Source organism: Rhinolophus ferrumequinum, chromosome 16 (assembly GCF_004115265.2).
Source record: "Rhinolophus ferrumequinum isolate MPI-CBG mRhiFer1 chromosome 16, mRhiFer1_v1.p, whole genome shotgun sequence".
NCBI lineage: Eukaryota > Metazoa > Chordata > Mammalia > Chiroptera > Rhinolophidae > Rhinolophus > Rhinolophus ferrumequinum.
This window is the reverse complement of record NC_046299.1, coordinates 13762762-13778646: the sequence shown is the minus strand read 5'-3', so window position 1 is coordinate 13778646 and position 15885 is coordinate 13762762. Positions and strand designations below refer to the sequence as shown.

The 15885-nt window shown below is 50.4% G+C and overlaps 2 protein-coding genes across 8 annotated transcripts in view; one reads left to right on the top strand and one right to left on the bottom strand.

Moving 5' to 3' along the window:
* VWA2 (von Willebrand factor A domain containing 2) overlaps nucleotides 1-8610 on the top strand; it is a 44984-nt gene extending 36374 nt beyond the window's left edge. For all 3 annotated transcript variants that reach the window (XM_033131336.1, XM_033131335.1, XM_033131337.1), the window contains 5 exons: nucleotides 54-161; nucleotides 1112-1684; nucleotides 3762-4313; nucleotides 5204-5329; nucleotides 6187-8610. In XM_033131336.1, coding sequence (XP_032987227.1) covers nucleotides 54-161; nucleotides 1112-1684; nucleotides 3762-4313; nucleotides 5204-5329; nucleotides 6187-6299 — 1472 coding nt within the window. In that variant the 3' untranslated portion in view covers nucleotides 6300-8610. The remainder of the gene's footprint in view (nucleotides 1-53; nucleotides 162-1111; nucleotides 1685-3761; nucleotides 4314-5203; nucleotides 5330-6186) is intronic.
* Nucleotides 8611-9120: 510 nt separating this feature from the next.
* Nucleotides 9121-15885, bottom strand: part of AFAP1L2 (actin filament associated protein 1 like 2) — a 94811-nt gene continuing 88046 nt past the window's right edge. For 3 of the 5 annotated variants that reach the window (XM_033130906.1, XM_033130908.1, XM_033130909.1), the window contains 8 exons: nucleotides 14425-14570; nucleotides 13461-13572; nucleotides 12552-12788; nucleotides 12294-12471; nucleotides 11885-12040; nucleotides 11085-11278; nucleotides 10840-10962; nucleotides 9121-10015 (listed from right to left, as the gene is read on the bottom strand). In XM_033130906.1, the coding sequence (XP_032986797.1) occupies nucleotides 9989-10015; nucleotides 10840-10962; nucleotides 11085-11278; nucleotides 11885-12040; nucleotides 12294-12471; nucleotides 12552-12788; nucleotides 13461-13572; nucleotides 14425-14570 (1173 nt within the window). In that variant the 3' untranslated portion in view covers nucleotides 9121-9988. The remainder of the gene's footprint in view (nucleotides 10016-10839; nucleotides 10963-11084; nucleotides 11279-11884; nucleotides 12041-12293; nucleotides 12472-12551; nucleotides 12789-13460; nucleotides 13573-14424; nucleotides 14571-15885) is intronic. The other 2 variants (XM_033130907.1, XM_033130910.1) reach the window with 1 other exon arrangement.

Genomic DNA, 15885 nt, shown 5'->3' with positions numbered 1-15885 from the left:
GACTCATGCCTCTGTCTCATGTGCTAGGCTGTTAACGGGTATCTCTCTGCTAGGTCCTTGTGACTCACAACCCTGCCAGAATGGAGGCACGTGTGTTCCAGAAGGATTGGACAGGTACCGCTGCCTCTGCACGCCAGCCTTCAGAGGAGAGGCTAACTGCGGTACGTATGCACAGGGCTTCTAAGATGGACCACTGGGGAGCGCTGGAGCCCAGGCTCCCTGTTCTCACCTCCCACCCTTCTAGCCGCTGGGTAGAAACAGGCCCTTAAGTTTTAGAGCCACCTCCTTACCAAGTACACCTCTGCTCTGATGTCTCATGTCATATGACCTCTGAGTGCTCCGTGAAGAAATCACTCAGGTGGTGAAGCTCTGGGAAGGACAGCAGCTCCTATTAGCTTTAGAATGGCTTCTGCTTGAACTTTGAGTATTGCTGAGCCAGGCTGCAGGCTGGAGCCAGCCCAACTCGGGGTCCTGGTTCTGTCAGAGCCTCTTCTTTCCTCTTCTAGGGTGAAGCGCAAGTTTTAAAGATATAAAATGAAGATTATAGCGTTTACCCTCTAAGGGTGTTGGGAGCTTGATATCAGATTATGTATGTAAGGTGTTTATTTAGCACAACACTTGGCACATAGTAAGGGCGTGTTAACTTTTTAAAAAATATAGTACTTCGTCAGTTGGAGATTTATTTGGAAGAAATCAATCTTGACCCCCTATCTCACAAGCCACACAAAAATCGATTCCAGGTGGATCATAGATCTGAATGTAAAAGGCAAAGCCGTGAACCTTCTGGACGAAAACATAGAAGCATATTTTCATGATTTTTCAAATAGGACACAAGAAGCACTAACCATAATGGGAGAAAGTCGTAAAATAGATACATTTTAATTTTTAAATAGTGGTTGGGTGGAGACCCTTAGTGACAGCCAGGAGGGAGAGCTGTGTGTCTAGCCTGTCTCACTGTGACGACGTGTTCTGGCCACAACAACCTGGAGCCTCAGTTTCTCCACCTGGTCTCCCTCCTGGGAGGGAAATTTCCCCTGCCCCATGTGGTGGTGGAACGGTGACCTGCATGCCCCAGGTGGCCATGGCATGATGGCTGCTGTGATTCTGACAGCCCCGGCACTGAGCCTGGAATGCAGAATTGACGTCCTCTTCCTGCTGGACAGCTCAGCGGGCACCACGCTGGAGGGCTTCCTGCGGTCGAAGGCCTTTGTGAAGCGGTTTGTACAGGCCTCGCTGAACCAGGACTCTCGGGTCCGCGTGGGTGTGGCCTGGTACAGCAGGGAGCTGGTGGTGGCGGTGCCTGTGGGTGAGTACCAGGACGTGCCACATCTGGTCAGGAGCCTCGATGCCGTCCCCTTCAGCGGAGGTGCCACCCTGACGGGCAGTGCCCTGCAGCAGGCAGCAGAGCGCGGCTTTGGGAGAGCCATCAGGACAGGCCAGGACCGTCCACGCAGAGTGGTGGTCCTGCTCACTGAGTCACGCTCCCAGGACGAGGTGGCCGGCCCAGCACATCACGCGAGGCTCCGAGAGCTGCTCCTGCTGGGCGTGGGCAGCGAAGCCCTGCGGGCAGAGCTGGAGGAGATCACAGGCAGCCCAAAGCATGTCATGGTCTACGCCACCCCACAGGACCTGTTCAACCAAGTCCCAGAGCTGCAGCGGAAGCTGTGCAGCCGGCCGCGGCCAGGTAAGGTCCCCAAGAGTGCATCACCTCCGGACTAACCTCAGCCTGTCCCAGGGCCGCTGATCAGTGGCGGGCCCTTCCTTCTTTTGTTACCAGTTAACCGAGGCCTATGCTAGGCGCGGGGCCACAGCCCCCCTTTTATGTATTAGTCACATGACGAGTACCTTCTCAGTTTACTGGTCAATAAAATGGGACTAATAATAGCACCTCCTGAAGGGCTGCTCTGAGGATTAAGTAAGACAGGCAATGTGCCCAGTACAGAGTATGCACTCAGAAAATTTTAAGTGTTGCTATTTATTATTACTAATAATGATTGTTAATAAGGAGCTCGAAATCTACTAAGCGTGCTCTAGACGAGCAGCTTTCCAGCTTCTTGGATGGCAGCCCATAGAAAAGTACATTTCCCAGTACACACACACCCATGCAACTGAAGCAGATGTTTCATGAAATGGTATTTGTCCTTTCTACCTAAGATGTGTTTTGATATTTTCTATTGAGTTTCACAACCCATGAAGTTGATTCTGTGACCCACCATTGGGGGGCGCTCTAGAGAATGCTGGTCCCAGGAGTAGACATCCCATCTGCGGGCAGAGGCCTTAGTCGGCGGCCGGAAATGTAGTAGCCGAAACACATCCTTGATGGGCTCCAGAGAGGTGGGAGGTGGGCAGCTGCATATGGAATTCAGCTCCTCGGCCCCCATGTCACTCTCACCGGAGGTGGGACCTTCCTTTCTACAATGGGGAAGGGCAGGGATTGGCTGCCCACTCCCACCTTGCCCCTCCAGTCTAGTTTCCCAATGGCAGCCAGAGTGGGTTTCTAAAAATAGTTTTAAATTCACAGAAAAATTGTGACAAGAGTTCCCACGTAATCCACACCCCATGTCCCTCTTGTAAGATATTAACAAGGTACATTTGTCATAAGTAATGAACCAAAGTTGATAGGTTATTGTTTATTAAAGTCTATACTTTAAACAGATTTCCTTAGTTTTGACCTAATGTTCTTCTTCTGTTCCAAGGATTCCATCAAGGATCCCACATTACACTTAGTCACCATGTCTTCTCAGGCTCCTCTTGGCTGTGACAGTTTCCCAGACCCCTTATGTTACGAGTGTTTTATAAAAGCCAGTAAATCAGATCTTCCTACTCTGTACTTAAGCCTTTCCAGCGACTCCCCTCTGCACTTGGAATTAAACCCAAACTCATTCCGCTGACTTCTGAGAGCTCCCTGCGCTCTAGACCCTAGGGGCTCGCTGGAGCTCCTGCATGGGGTAGGGATAGGGGAGCACCTTAGAAGCACCCCCCCCACACACACACACACACACCCCTCTGCAGCTCACACTTACTCCCCCTGCAGGTCTTAGCTGAAACGTAGTTTCTCAGAGAAGCCCTGACCCCTTCTTCCAATCTACTAATGTTGCTTCTGCTGGTCCCTCATCGTACCCTGATTTTCCTCTCATGGCTGCTCATACAATTTGTAATTCTACGTTGGTTTCATGTCTGTCTCCCCATAGACTGTCAGCCCATCGAGGGCAGGCATGAACCCATTTTGTCCACTTGGTATAATTAGTGCCTTGATATAGTACGTGGTTCATGCAGGGGGTTCAGTAATGGGATGGATGAGGGTGCAGGGGCAGTTGCTGTCACAAAGGGTCCCCATAACTCGTATGATAGATGTTTATTTCTCTCACATAACAGTTCAGAGGTGAGTGGCCTGGGCCAGCAGGTTGGCTTGGCTACCTTGTGGTTCCACCTCCAGGTTCAAGATCACTGATTTTCAGCCAGCAGGAAGGGTGGGGAGGGGACGGGAGGGGAAGGCAAGCAGCTGCCTTCTGAGGACATAACTTGGAATTGCACGATTACGTCCCGTCTCATCCCTTCAGATAGCTTAGACACGTGGCCACACCTAGCTGCCAGGGAGGCTGGGCGTGTGGTCTAGCTGGGCATTCCTGTGTTCTGCTAATATTCTAGGACAGGGTGGATACACAGCAGACTGGCTGTCTGCATCTTGCTGGCCTGGTCCAGAGGAGGGGTTCTGCCTGGCAGAGCCTGCCTCCTGAGGCCCACCCTGCTTGCTTCCACAGGCTGCCAGACACAGTCGCTGGACCTGGTCTTCATGTTGGATGCCTCGGCCTCCGTGGGGCCTGAGAACTTCGCCCAGATGCAGAGCTTCGTGAGAAGCTGCACCCTCCAGTTTGACGTGAACCCTGATGTCACACAGATCGGCCTGGTGGTGTATGGCAGCCAGGTCCAGACTGCCTTCGGGTTGGACACCCATGTCACGCGAGCTGCCGTGCTGCGGGCCATGACCCAGGCCCCCTACCTGGGTGGGGAGGGCTCAGCAGGCACAGCCTTCCTGCACATCTATGACAAGGTGATGACAGTCCAGAGGGGTGCCCGGCCTGGCGTCCCCAAGGCTGTGGTGGTTCTCACAGGGGGGAGGGGTGCAGAGGACGCAGCTGTCCCTGCGCAGAAGCTGAGGAACAATGGTGTCTCTGTCTTGGTGGTGGGCGTGGGGCCTGTCCTGAGGGACGCGCTGCGGAGGCTGGCCGGTCCCCGGGACTCCCTGATCCACGTGGCGGCCTATGCAGACCTGAGGTACCACCAGGACGAGCTCATCGAGTGGCTATGTGGAGGTAAGGGAGGGAACCCACACCTTCAGGGCTGCCTCCAAGGGGGCCACCTCCGCCTGAGTCTTCACATACATCTTTATAGGGATTCCAGCGCCTCCTAGCTACTGACACTTTCCGTGTGCCAAGTTCTGTGCTACATCCCGTGAAACCCTGTGGTGGGCACAGCATCCCCATTTGACATTCAGGGTGTAGAAAATTTAACACAGATGTCCCTCCCCAAACTTGAGAATGTACGCACTCCATTTAAACAGAAAATATCATTAGGATACCGACAGATCCCCCCAAAGGGTCTAAATACCCCGAGTTAACACTGACTTTGGTGGTGAATGACAGAGCAAGGAGCAAACACAGCCAGACCAGCCTGACTCCAAGGCTTCCTTTGGCCAGTGACATCCTTTCTGCTTTTTTAAAAGTGTGTGGTTGGGGCGGCTGGTTAGCTCAGTTAGTTAGAGCGCGGTTAGTTAGAGCGCGGTGCTGTTAACAAAGCTGCCAGTTCGATCCTCACATGGGCCACTGTGAGCTGCGCCCTCCAAAACTAGATTGAAACAACTACTTGGAGCTGATGGGCCCTGGAGAAACACACTTAAAAAAAAAAGTGTGTGGCTGTCCTAATAATAGTGAGCACTGCTACCGCACAGCCCATCCGAGAGAGAGTCTCCATATACAGGTAGGGAGAGGAGGGGTCTTCTTCGTAGCCAAGCAGTGTGGGGCACCAGCCATGTGCTAGCCTGTGGCTTAGGGCACCAAAGGAAGCCCTGAGATGTGTAAGACAGTGAGTGAGTGTCCTAGTGGCCTCACATGTGCCCCGGGTTTCCTTGGGGGACGAGGGGGGTCCTTAGGGAGTCTTTGGGGCTGACTCAGGCTGGGCCTGCTGGACACCTTCTATTTTGTAGAAGCCAAGCGACTGGTCAACCTCTGCAAACCCAGCCCGTGCATGAACGAGGGCACCTGCGTCCTGCGGAATGGGAACTACCACTGCGAGTGCCGAGGTGGCTGGGAGGGCCCCCACTGTGAAACCCGTAAGTGGGGCGCTTGCTCTGCGTGTGAGCTGCGGTGGTATCTGAGACCTGCCAAGCCCTGGGAACTCAGCTGAAGGCAGGTTCTAGGGTTTGCTCAGTGGAAGGAAATCACGCCCTCATTTGTTCATTCACGCACCAAACACGGAGTGGAGGCCTCCTCCATCCAGGTGTCACTCTGGGTGTGGGGAATATAGCAGGAAACAAGACAGTAGGAATCTCTGCTCTCGTGCAGCTCCCGTACTAGTGCGGGAGACAGTCAATGAGTACAATGTGGAGTGTATTAGATGGTGCTCAACACACTCGAGAAAAATAATGGCAGCTGGGAGGAGGGCCTCTTAGGGGGGCCTCGGTCAGGGCCACAGTGGATCCTGAGTAAGTGGAAGTCAGGACGTGGGCACAGATGCAGGTCGGTGGGCGTTCTTATTTGAGTGTTTCTATTTGCTCAGTGAACACGGGAGGAATCAACTGGGAGTGAGGGTGGGGTGGAGGTGCTGGAGGTTGGAGGAGAGAGAAGGGAAGGAGAAACTGTCCAGGAGAGAAGGGGACTAGACTAAGGACACAGAGGATAATTGTTGGGCAGTAGTATGGGCCCACCTGGGGTTGCTGCTCATGACCTTAAAGTTAGAACAGCCTGCAACCCGAAGACGATTCCAGATGGAGCCTTAGGTCTTCAGCCACCAGCAGAGGTTGGCTTCCTGAAGCCAGGGAGTGGGTCTGAAGGGCCGTCAGATAGGGCCTCTGATTTGGCTTCTTCTGCTTGAAGAGTAAGAACAGCACATGCAGGGGCCCACGAGGCTGCTGGTTGGGTGAGAGGACTCAGACCCTCCTCATGCCCTCAAAGTTCACTTCTTTCCCAGGGACCTTGAGAGGAGATACCCCCACGGCCCGGGGCTCCCGCCGACAGCCTCCAGCAGGGGAGCAGCAGGAGTCTTCCCAGCAACTACAGAGGCCTGAGCAGCCTGGGCACTGACCGGGCGCCTGCCCTCCGCGGAGCATCCTGTCTGTGGGGGTCCTCTGAGCGTCCGTCCCCAGCTGTCTAGAAGCCTCCTGCCCGCTTTCCTCACCCACGGAGACAAGATGTACGCAGTGCGACTTAGGGACATGGTGGCAGTTGACTTCACCCACTAATGACAATGTTGAAAATTCTTGACATGTAAGTAAATATTTACTTTCTGTACCTCATTGTGCCCTGTTGAGCTTGTGTCATCTGCCACCTTTCCCCTGAGGAGAAACAAAGGAACCTGGAGACTTTTCATGGTCCGTTTGAAGCTCACTTTGCCCACAGCAAATGCTGAACAAAATGTTGGGATACAGTGTCCTTTCAACCACTGAAGCGATGGCATTTCAAGATGGAAAAAGTGTGGACCTTTTCACCCGTCTTTTCCCCAAAGATGTCCTAGATGCATTTTAGTTTGCAAAGGGGCTTAAGTGGCATTTGTGACTTCTTCTGGTGACTGGATCCGTGTGGGAGAGAGACTTGGAGAGACCCCAGACTGGAAGGGGACTGATCAACTAGCTTGTTTGGCTGTGGGGGGGAGGTGGGGGCTGAGTGTGCAAACAGCCCTGGTTCTGAGGGCCGCGTGCAGTTGGCCTGGGTAGAGGGCTGCATTCTCTGGGATGGACTTCCTTTTAGAGTTTACTTAGGAAGGGTTAATTGCAGGGTGTTTTGAATGCTTTTCTTACCCTCCTTTTAGTGGGGCAAAAAGGAGAATTCTGAAACTCAACAAACAGAACATAAAGAAACTTAGATGGGTTTTGCTTTATTAAACATAGATCTTATGTTGTCCTGTTCTTGTTTTGCTTTTTATGTGTAGTTCTTAAACAAATGTTTCAAGAAATGATGTTGGGCATTTATTATATTTAACCGGCGTGTTTATACTGATATGGCAAAGAGGCTTTAGTTGGACTGTTTTCTGGCAAACCAGGTACTTCCTCACCCCTGCAGTATTTAGGTATCACTTTTTCTGGTGGTGATGCTATTTCGAATTCAGTTTTCAGTAGGACCTGTTGTAGAGCTCTGGCCTAAATCCAGACACTTTATCATAGCTTCTCTTTATGTAAGTAATGTTTAATGTGCAAACATCAAGGCTACTTTGATTTAAACACCACTTAGCTTTAAGAACTTCAGGTGCAAAGCACTGGAAGAGGTTATCACCACGGTATTGTCAGATGATAAAAATGAAAGGCTTTTCATTGTTAAAAATGAAAAGGCTGGTGGACCAAAACTGTATCACAATGACAGTCATTTGTGTCCAAGGGATATTTTCATTCCTGTGACTACGCTAGCCTTGGCAGAAGGTGATGTCAGAGCAGGGTCACATGTCCACCCAGCAGGTGCCAAAAGGTGATGTTGGAGAACTGACATGAAGCCACTGTTTTTAAATTTACAGCAGTGTAATCATTTTATAGTGCCAGCTGTTCGTCTGGTTCAGGGCTGGTATTTGGATGTTCTATTTGAATTGCTTGGACTTAAAACCCCACACAACCGTGGGTTACATATTGATAGCTTCCCTGTTTCTAGTTTTAGGTCCCAGCCCTTGAAAATTTATCTTTTCTAGTGAAGACGCCACTGACTAGTTCAACCCTTTCAGTTTCCCCAACGCAGCAGAGGGAATGCCTATCTTACTGCCTCAACAGCCAAGCCTTTTTCTTTCATTTAAACAAAACAGGCTTTTAATTATCTAAGCAATGTAAAAATATATTCTTCTTGTAAAAATTAAAACATTGCAGATAAGCCATAAATCTTTTATTTTCTCTGAATGATCTTGATTTCATCCTCTTTACTGAATGCTCTAGTCGTCATAGTTAATTGAGTCTCTTGCTTTTCTAGAAAAGCATCACTCACAAATGAGTTTTGTTTCTTCCTTTGGAAGTTTTATACTAATTTTTCTCATCATTTTGCATTATCGAGGACCTGCAGAATAGTGTTTTTGAAAAGCAGCGTTTTTTAAAATGCAACAGCACGTATCTGCTTCTGGACTTGAAAGAACATTTTCATCATTATATGTTCTGTCCTGCAGATCACTTTATAAAGGTAGCAATGCAGATTACGAAGAGTGTTTATTAGGAATGTTGAGGTGTGCTTTTCTGCTTCACGTTTAATCTGTTCATGTGATAAATTACCTATTAGTATATTTTAAATTATTGAACCACCTTGATTCCTTGGATAAGTGCTATGATTATTTAAACACTGCATAAATGTGCTTATTTTAAAAATGGCAAAGCCAAAATCTGGTTCAGTAAAGGCAACCTAAGGCAATATTGAAGGCAGAACTGAAAAGGAAGCCTTAAGTACATCTACTGACAGGATTTTTTAAATCACAAGAAAATGCTATAACAGCACAGTTCTGATACCAAAAATCCAACACATATATTGCAAAAGAAAAAAACCAAATCTCATTTTAGGACCTACATGACAAAAATCTTTAAAATAAGCACCTTTATGCTAGAAACTTGAATTACTATTTAGGCGGCCTTCTAAGTATTGGCATGTTTCTTTCCCCCCAAGAATTATTTAGGAGTGTATTTAACTTCCAGGATTTTCAGACACTTTCTGCAGATGTTTCCTACACGTTTGGTACATTGTTAAGTTATACTATTGAAATCCTTTCAGTCTTATATCTCTGCTACTTTGATTTAAGAGGCTTAACATCTCACCTTGTCGGCCTACCAGTTTTTACTGCACACCGTTTGAATTCAGCATGTAAATAACCAAGATGTTTCCCCCTTGAGGTAGAAGTCCACCAGGCCCTGCTCCAAATTATTCCATGAAATACAAGAAAAACCCAAAATACAATTAACATTTTATTAAAAAAACAATCTAACTCACCACTTGGTAAAGGGACACCAAGTGTTTACGACAAAGGAAATAAATGCCCTGGGATTAGAAAGATGATAAGAATCAAAAGACCTTTAGTTCTCAGGAACCAGTGTTAGAGAACTCAGAACCCCAGCAATGAGGCAGAGATGACAGATGAAATGTTTCAACCTGTGTTAAAAAACAATGCCATCAGAAGAAAAGAGAGGAGCAACACAAATATCAGCACTGCCCATTGTTAGAGAAGAGAGAGACCACCCAAAACAAAATTTACTACTTTTTTCCTTGGGCATTAAACACAACTTCAAAAACAGGGACTAACGTAGCATTCTTTTAAATAACTCTTCCCTTAAGAATGGCCCGGCACGGGACTGAATCTGTAAACACAAGGTAATCTTCCTCCACCTCTCCCCGTGGTAATGTACAAAGTCAGATAAATCTCAAAAGACACTTCACTGTTCTAAATTATAGGATTTTAAACATTTTTTTAAAAATATAATACAGCATCCCTTTAAAAAGTCCTTAATTTAGTGTGGACAGTGCCTCAGCTGGGTCCCAAATATTTTCTCCTCTGTTACCATTTCTCAAAAACTGTGTCATAGATGGTTTTACACAGGCAGCATCGGTGCTATTTAAAACCGCAACTTTTGTTGTTGTAACATTTCCTTTGGCTCTGAACAGGGACAGAGCCTCTTCTTAGCCGACACTTTCCATTCTTAGCTCCCCAGTCCTTGCTTTTCCTTCTAAACAGACTCACCCTCTCCCAGAGTTGCTGCTTTAACGAAGTGAGATTGTCACCAAGGTCCATCCTGACAGGAGAGTCTTTCGATGAAGCTTGTTTCCTAACTGGTTCCTTTCTTCTCCCATTCCTAGGGCACCATTCAAATACCAGCACACACCCCCCAAAAAAGAAGAAAGTTATCCTCTGTAGCCATCTCCATATGCATAGAAACAGCCCATTATTTTTCAATCCCTGTGGGTCCCTCACTGTTTGGGGCACGTGTTATGAGATTTTTGAGGCTGTGGTACAGCAAAGAGTGTTGTGACTGAGGCATGAGGCCTGGCAGGGCAGTGAGGGAGCCGTGGCTTCCCTGAATTTAATAGTCCTGGGCGCCGATGCCTCAAAATTTCTCCAGCAGGTAATCAGGATAGAAATAAGGGGCCGACTTTTCCACAAACACAGGCAGCTCTAGGCATGTTCTCTACTATACCAGTGAGTCAAGGATTAACAACACTTTTCGTCTAGCTCTCAGGGGAAAACTCAGTAATGGTAATCTATTCCTCGCTTATACCTTCCTCAGCCTTTCGCCAGCTGCTGGCTGTGCAGCTTCAGGCAAATCACGTCACCCATCTGAACCTCTTACGTTTTCATGGCAAAAGTCCTTTAGAATCACTGACTCTTTGCTTTGAAAACTATCCGCTCAGTCTCTCTCGGCACTGTGGCCAGGTCCCCCTGGAACCAGGTAGGTCAAGGATTCCAGTGTCCCCAGGCTGATTGCTAAGAGCCTTTCTGGTTGGTCAGTGCCAAAGACTGAGCCGAAGGGACAGTGAAGCCCCAACCCCTGTGCCTCTTCCTACTGAGAGTGACGCCCAAAGCAGGAAAGTACCACCCAGGTCAGAAGAGGGGCCCCAGCTTAGGGACAGTCCTGCTGTCCACTGGTGGCCTCGATGGAGGCCAGGAATGACCGCTTACCTTGGCTTTCTGGAGGACGGTGCCTTTCCCTGTCACCATGACGGAAAGAGGCCTGTTCTTGAGTGCTGTTGCAGAGTTGACTGGGGTACAGTCTGGGGCACGGGTGGGGGCAGCAGCTTTGGGCTGTGGTGACAGGAGAAGAGCCAGGCCTGAGCCAGTGGGAGGCACATGCGACCGATTTCCCCCGACCCTGGCCCAGGAGGCCCTGCCAGCATCTCCGAGAAACTGTGGCTCCTGGCACTCACTCGGGGGCTCACATTCTCCAGGTGGGTGGTGTCCACAGTGGTGCCCAGGGTCATGGGCCCGGCCTCGGCCTTCTTCAGGTTGTCCTTCACCTCCACGATGCTGAGCTCGAGGTCCACACGCCTGCTCTCCTGGTTCCTGCACTCCTCATCGATTTCCTTCAGCTTCTGCTCCAGGCTGGCCAGGACGCCCTTGTCTGGAATGAGAAGTAAGCCGGCTGCAGTGAGCAGTGTTTCAGCCAAGGCCAGGAAAGCGCCTTTAAAAGGCAAGTTGCTAGGACATGGCTGACGAATGATAGGAGGAGGATCTGGAACAGAATCTGGAAGGACTCACATTTCTTTGCAAGTGTCTTAAGTTTTTGTTCACTTTAAAGCAATGAAGGCTGGAAATGAAGGCTGATGGAGGACAGGTGTGATTAATGCAAGAAGGATGACCTGGGGTCTCAGGAAAAGGAGTTGGCACTTCCTCAAAAGATGGACCAAGGAACATGAGTACATTTAAGTGAAAATAAAATATTTCAGGTCTAAATTCACAGCATTGAGAGATGTTTTCCTTCCACCAGCGTTTTATACTCCCTCCTGGTCCTACTGACAACAGGTCAGAGCGTCTCTCTGCCCCAGACAGCAACCTTTCAGACAGGATGGAGGGGACAGAGGACTTCGAGCAGGCGCGTTCACCTGTGCCAAAGATTGGCTGGGGCTGCGGGCCAGGTGCATAGGTCCAGACTCACCCCCGGAAGCCCAAGCCCACGTATCCTGAGCCGAAGGTGCCTCTGGCCCTCTCCACCTGGGAGGCCCCTTACCTGTACACTTTAACAGGGTCTCTTTCAGCTCCCGTTTCTCTTTCCGGAGCTGAGCCAGGTGCCCCCGGATTTCTTCCTTTTTCTTCTCAAGCCTCTCCTTCTCCTCTGTGTACCGCTTCACCTCGGCTTCTGTCCTGTTCTTGCCAAGTTTGATCTCTACAAACCCAGAGAGGGGAACTGCCAGGTCAGCCAGGCTGGAACATGAGGGCTGTCCCCAACCCACTGCACAGGCTCAGACAGAACCCAGGGCTCTGACAGTAGCTCAGCAGGGACGGAAAAGGCAACGAGGCCCACACCTTCTCTACTGTGTGGCCTTGAGCAAGTCCCTTGACCTCTCTCAAAGGGAAAGAATTGGCCTCACTTCTCTGACCCATTTCTAAAACATTCAACTCTTATCCAGCCCAGGCACCTGCAGAGGTCGCCCTCAACCTGTCTTTCACAGGTGCGCTGGCCTCGGCCTGGGTGACAGCCACGGGGTCGGGACAGCTTGGTGGGAAGGAGATTTTCTGCTGTTCAGTCTGGATTTTGACGGTCGTGATTCTCAGGGAAGGCTCTTCAGGCTCCAGACTCTCCCACTGCTCGATCGGCTTTGGGAGAAATCAAACATGACTCAGCGGACCGGGCCGAGGAAGGGGGGCCGGCTCACATGCTGGGAGACAGCCTGTACCTGCGCCTCTGGGGTCTCTGCAGACTCGAGGAGGGGCTCGTCTGGGGCAGGGCCCGGGTCTGCAGGGAGGGCCACAGCTGGAGGGTCCAGGTGGGACGGTGTGGGGGAGTGCTCCTGGGCCTGGGCACCCCTTGGGCTGTACAGGAAGGACTTGACAGGCGTGAGGTCCAGGTACACGCGGTCGGGGTCTGGCTCACTTGGAGCATCTGTGGCAGGGGCTGCTTCCTCAGGGTCCAGCTGTAGAGGAAAGAGAGTCAGGTGGCTTTCACCATTGCCTCTACCCCCTGGGCTGTGGAGGCAGCACCTGCTCTGCCTCAAAGCTCTTGTCCCCTCCCTGTGCTGGAGTGGGCAAGGACCCTCCCCTGGGGAAACATCCTATTGATCTGGAGTTAGGCCAGAGTTCAACTCCTGGATTTGCCACTCGAAGTGGGAGACCCAGGACATAGTACTAAGTTTCCTGATCCTTATTTTCTCATCCGTAAGCCAAGAGGAGAGTACCCCCACGTAAGGTGGTTAGGGTTAAATGAGATAATCCACAGATGCCTTCAGCCCAGCAGAAGGCCAATGTCTGATGGATGGAACCTGCTGCCAGTATGATGATCCCATCTCCACTTTCAGTTCGGGCTCAGAGGCTAAGGATGTCACTGCTCCCAATCCCACAGCACACCCCCACCCCCAGCACTCACTGACCAGGGCAGTTAACCAGCTGTTTCATCTAGACAAGTCCCCATGCCAGGCGGACTGCACACGCCAGTATAAAAGATGACCTTGTTGCATCTAGGTTTCTACACTGATGGCCCTGCAGGTAACTTGGAATCCACTCATCTTAGGGCCAATCTAGGATGGCATTGAGGTTTAGCAGGCGGGGGACTGGACAGCCCCAGGCCACTGCCCTAGCAGCGTCCTTACCGCAGCTGTCAGCTCTGACATCTCCACATCATCATACAGCAGCTCCTGGAGATTCTGGCTGGGCAGGCCATCAATGTAAGTGTTGGGCTCTGAGAACTTTCTCTGCATCAGTCTGGAAGTCACAGGAGGATTAGCACCGGGTAGGAAAAGCTAAGTCTCAAAGGATTCGTAACGAGAGGTGCAGTGAAAGCTGCAGGCTATGCGGGAGACCTGAGGACGAGCTGTGGCCTCATTTTAACACAATTTATTTGGCGGGGGTGGGGGGGCTCCTCCCTCTCCTCCCGGAGCCTTCCTACTAGGACTCTAGTTCCAAATTTCCCTTCCAGAAAAACAAACTTCCCTTGCCCCACTCCCCTCCTCTTCGCCTCCTTTTGCCATCTTCTGACTCCCTTTCAGGATCTCCTTCAACAACAACAAAAGCCTCCTGGTTCATCTTCACGATACCCTTGGGACAGCCCAGACTGGAGACTTGCCCCATTTTGTATATGAGAAAAGGGATTCTGATTCATGGGCTCGGCCAGCTTCCAACAGAGCTCCTCAGCCACCCGGCCCAGGACAGCTTCTCCCTGAGAGAGCCCCAGTTGGCTCATCTGGAAAGCAGAAGTACCACCTCTGCCTTACTTATTCCAGAGTGTGTGCTGGGGAGCCAGAGAGGGATGCATGGGAAAGTGCTGCATCAACAGCAGGGCGCGTCGGGAAACGCGCTGACTCTGCCCTACGTTGCTGGAAAGCGTCTAGCCCAGGCCAAGGCTGCTGCGGCTGCTCTGGGCCTAAGGCCTGGCCAGGACTCCCTGAGGGTGGCAACCTGGCCCTGGTGTTCCCGTTGCCGGTTGAACAGGGCTGGCTGACCCTGAGTTCTCAGCTGCCATCCTGCTCGACTGGCCAGCAGAGGCCAATTGGAGCCTGGAGTCTAGAAGCACGCCTGGGAGTGGGAGGGCGCAGAGCTGAAGGCCTCCGTACTCACAGCAGAGAGGTTTTGGCCGCGTTCACAATACAGGAAACCCGATCTGCATCCACATAGTCGTAGGTGAATTCTTCGGGGTCTGTCTTGGAGCCCGACTCCAAGAGCAGGAGGCCTAGCCAGTGGCCCATTTCCTCGGAAGATTTGGCCTGGGGTAGACAGAGAGGGCCATGAGCAGGGCTGGAGCGTGCCCAGCCCCTCAGTGGGCAAGAACGGCACCCCTGCCCTGATTCTTACCCGGGCAGGGCATCTCAGATGAGCCTGGGGCCACGCTCTTTCATTTTCACCAGTATATCCCATCCCTCAGGGACCCCAACTAACATTTCCTGCCACATTGCCAGTGATACTTGGATGCTGCGGACATTTATAAAGGTCCGCACCACGTGTGACTTATGTACATGTATTTCTAGAAGGCTAATGGACGAGGACAGAACTATTAAAATTATATGCGTTTTAGTTGGCACCTCTATTTTTTGCACGGTCACATGTCAGGGAATCACCCTAATCCATACGTACATAACTGCATGGATCCCCTGCTAAGAAATAATGAAATTCAAATTTATTTTTGTTTCCAGTTTCAAGAGTCAAGATGTCTTAAATACCTTACACCAGGGCAACAATCCCCGCTAAGCCATGAACTAAATCCCATGGAAACTGGTGCTTGGGTTTTTTCCCCCAGGGGACAATGCATTCTAATCAAATACATACATTGGGTATTTCTATTAAAATGCCAGTGTTGTTTCTTGCCTTTATAATGAGAAAAAACTGGGAATTCTATAAATACGTCAGGTTTAGTTTCATGAAGAAAAACAGCTACCACTTCGTCTTACACAATACAGCTCCACCCCCTACTGCTGTGTTCTCTTAATCCTGGACGCAGCTCTGAGCTGAGTTGGACATTTAGCTGGTTTCCCTTTCCCATTTATTTTCAAGTGGGTTTCTCAATAAAGCTTTTCACGGGCATCCCCTAGTTTCTGCTACCACCATCTCTGCCCTGGGCAACTGGAACAGCTCCTTAACAAGTTTCACTTTGTCCCTTGCCCCCTACCATCTGCTCCCCCCCACCCACCCAACAGCTGGAGGAAGCATCTCAAAATACAAATCTGAGCTTACCAGCCTCGCTCGATACCCTTCAGGGTCTCCCCTTGCTCTTAGGATCAACCCCCCTTCCCTCCCAGCCTGGTCACACACGCTCCCGCCCGTACCTCCACCCCCAGCACTCCAGCTTTCACTCATACCCACAGCATCCCCCCTACCGTTTTTCAGCAACTGTTATTATGTAATTAATTGGGTAATTAGCTGAATAGCATCTCATTCTCATACTAGAATGTAAGTTCCGTGAGGGCAGGGAGCATATCTGTCTTGTATACATATTATCATACTAAGCAGATATTAGTCTACGGGACAGAGGTACAAACTTGTCCCTGAGGAGCACCTGGGATGTGGATTGTGTAGCCACCAGAG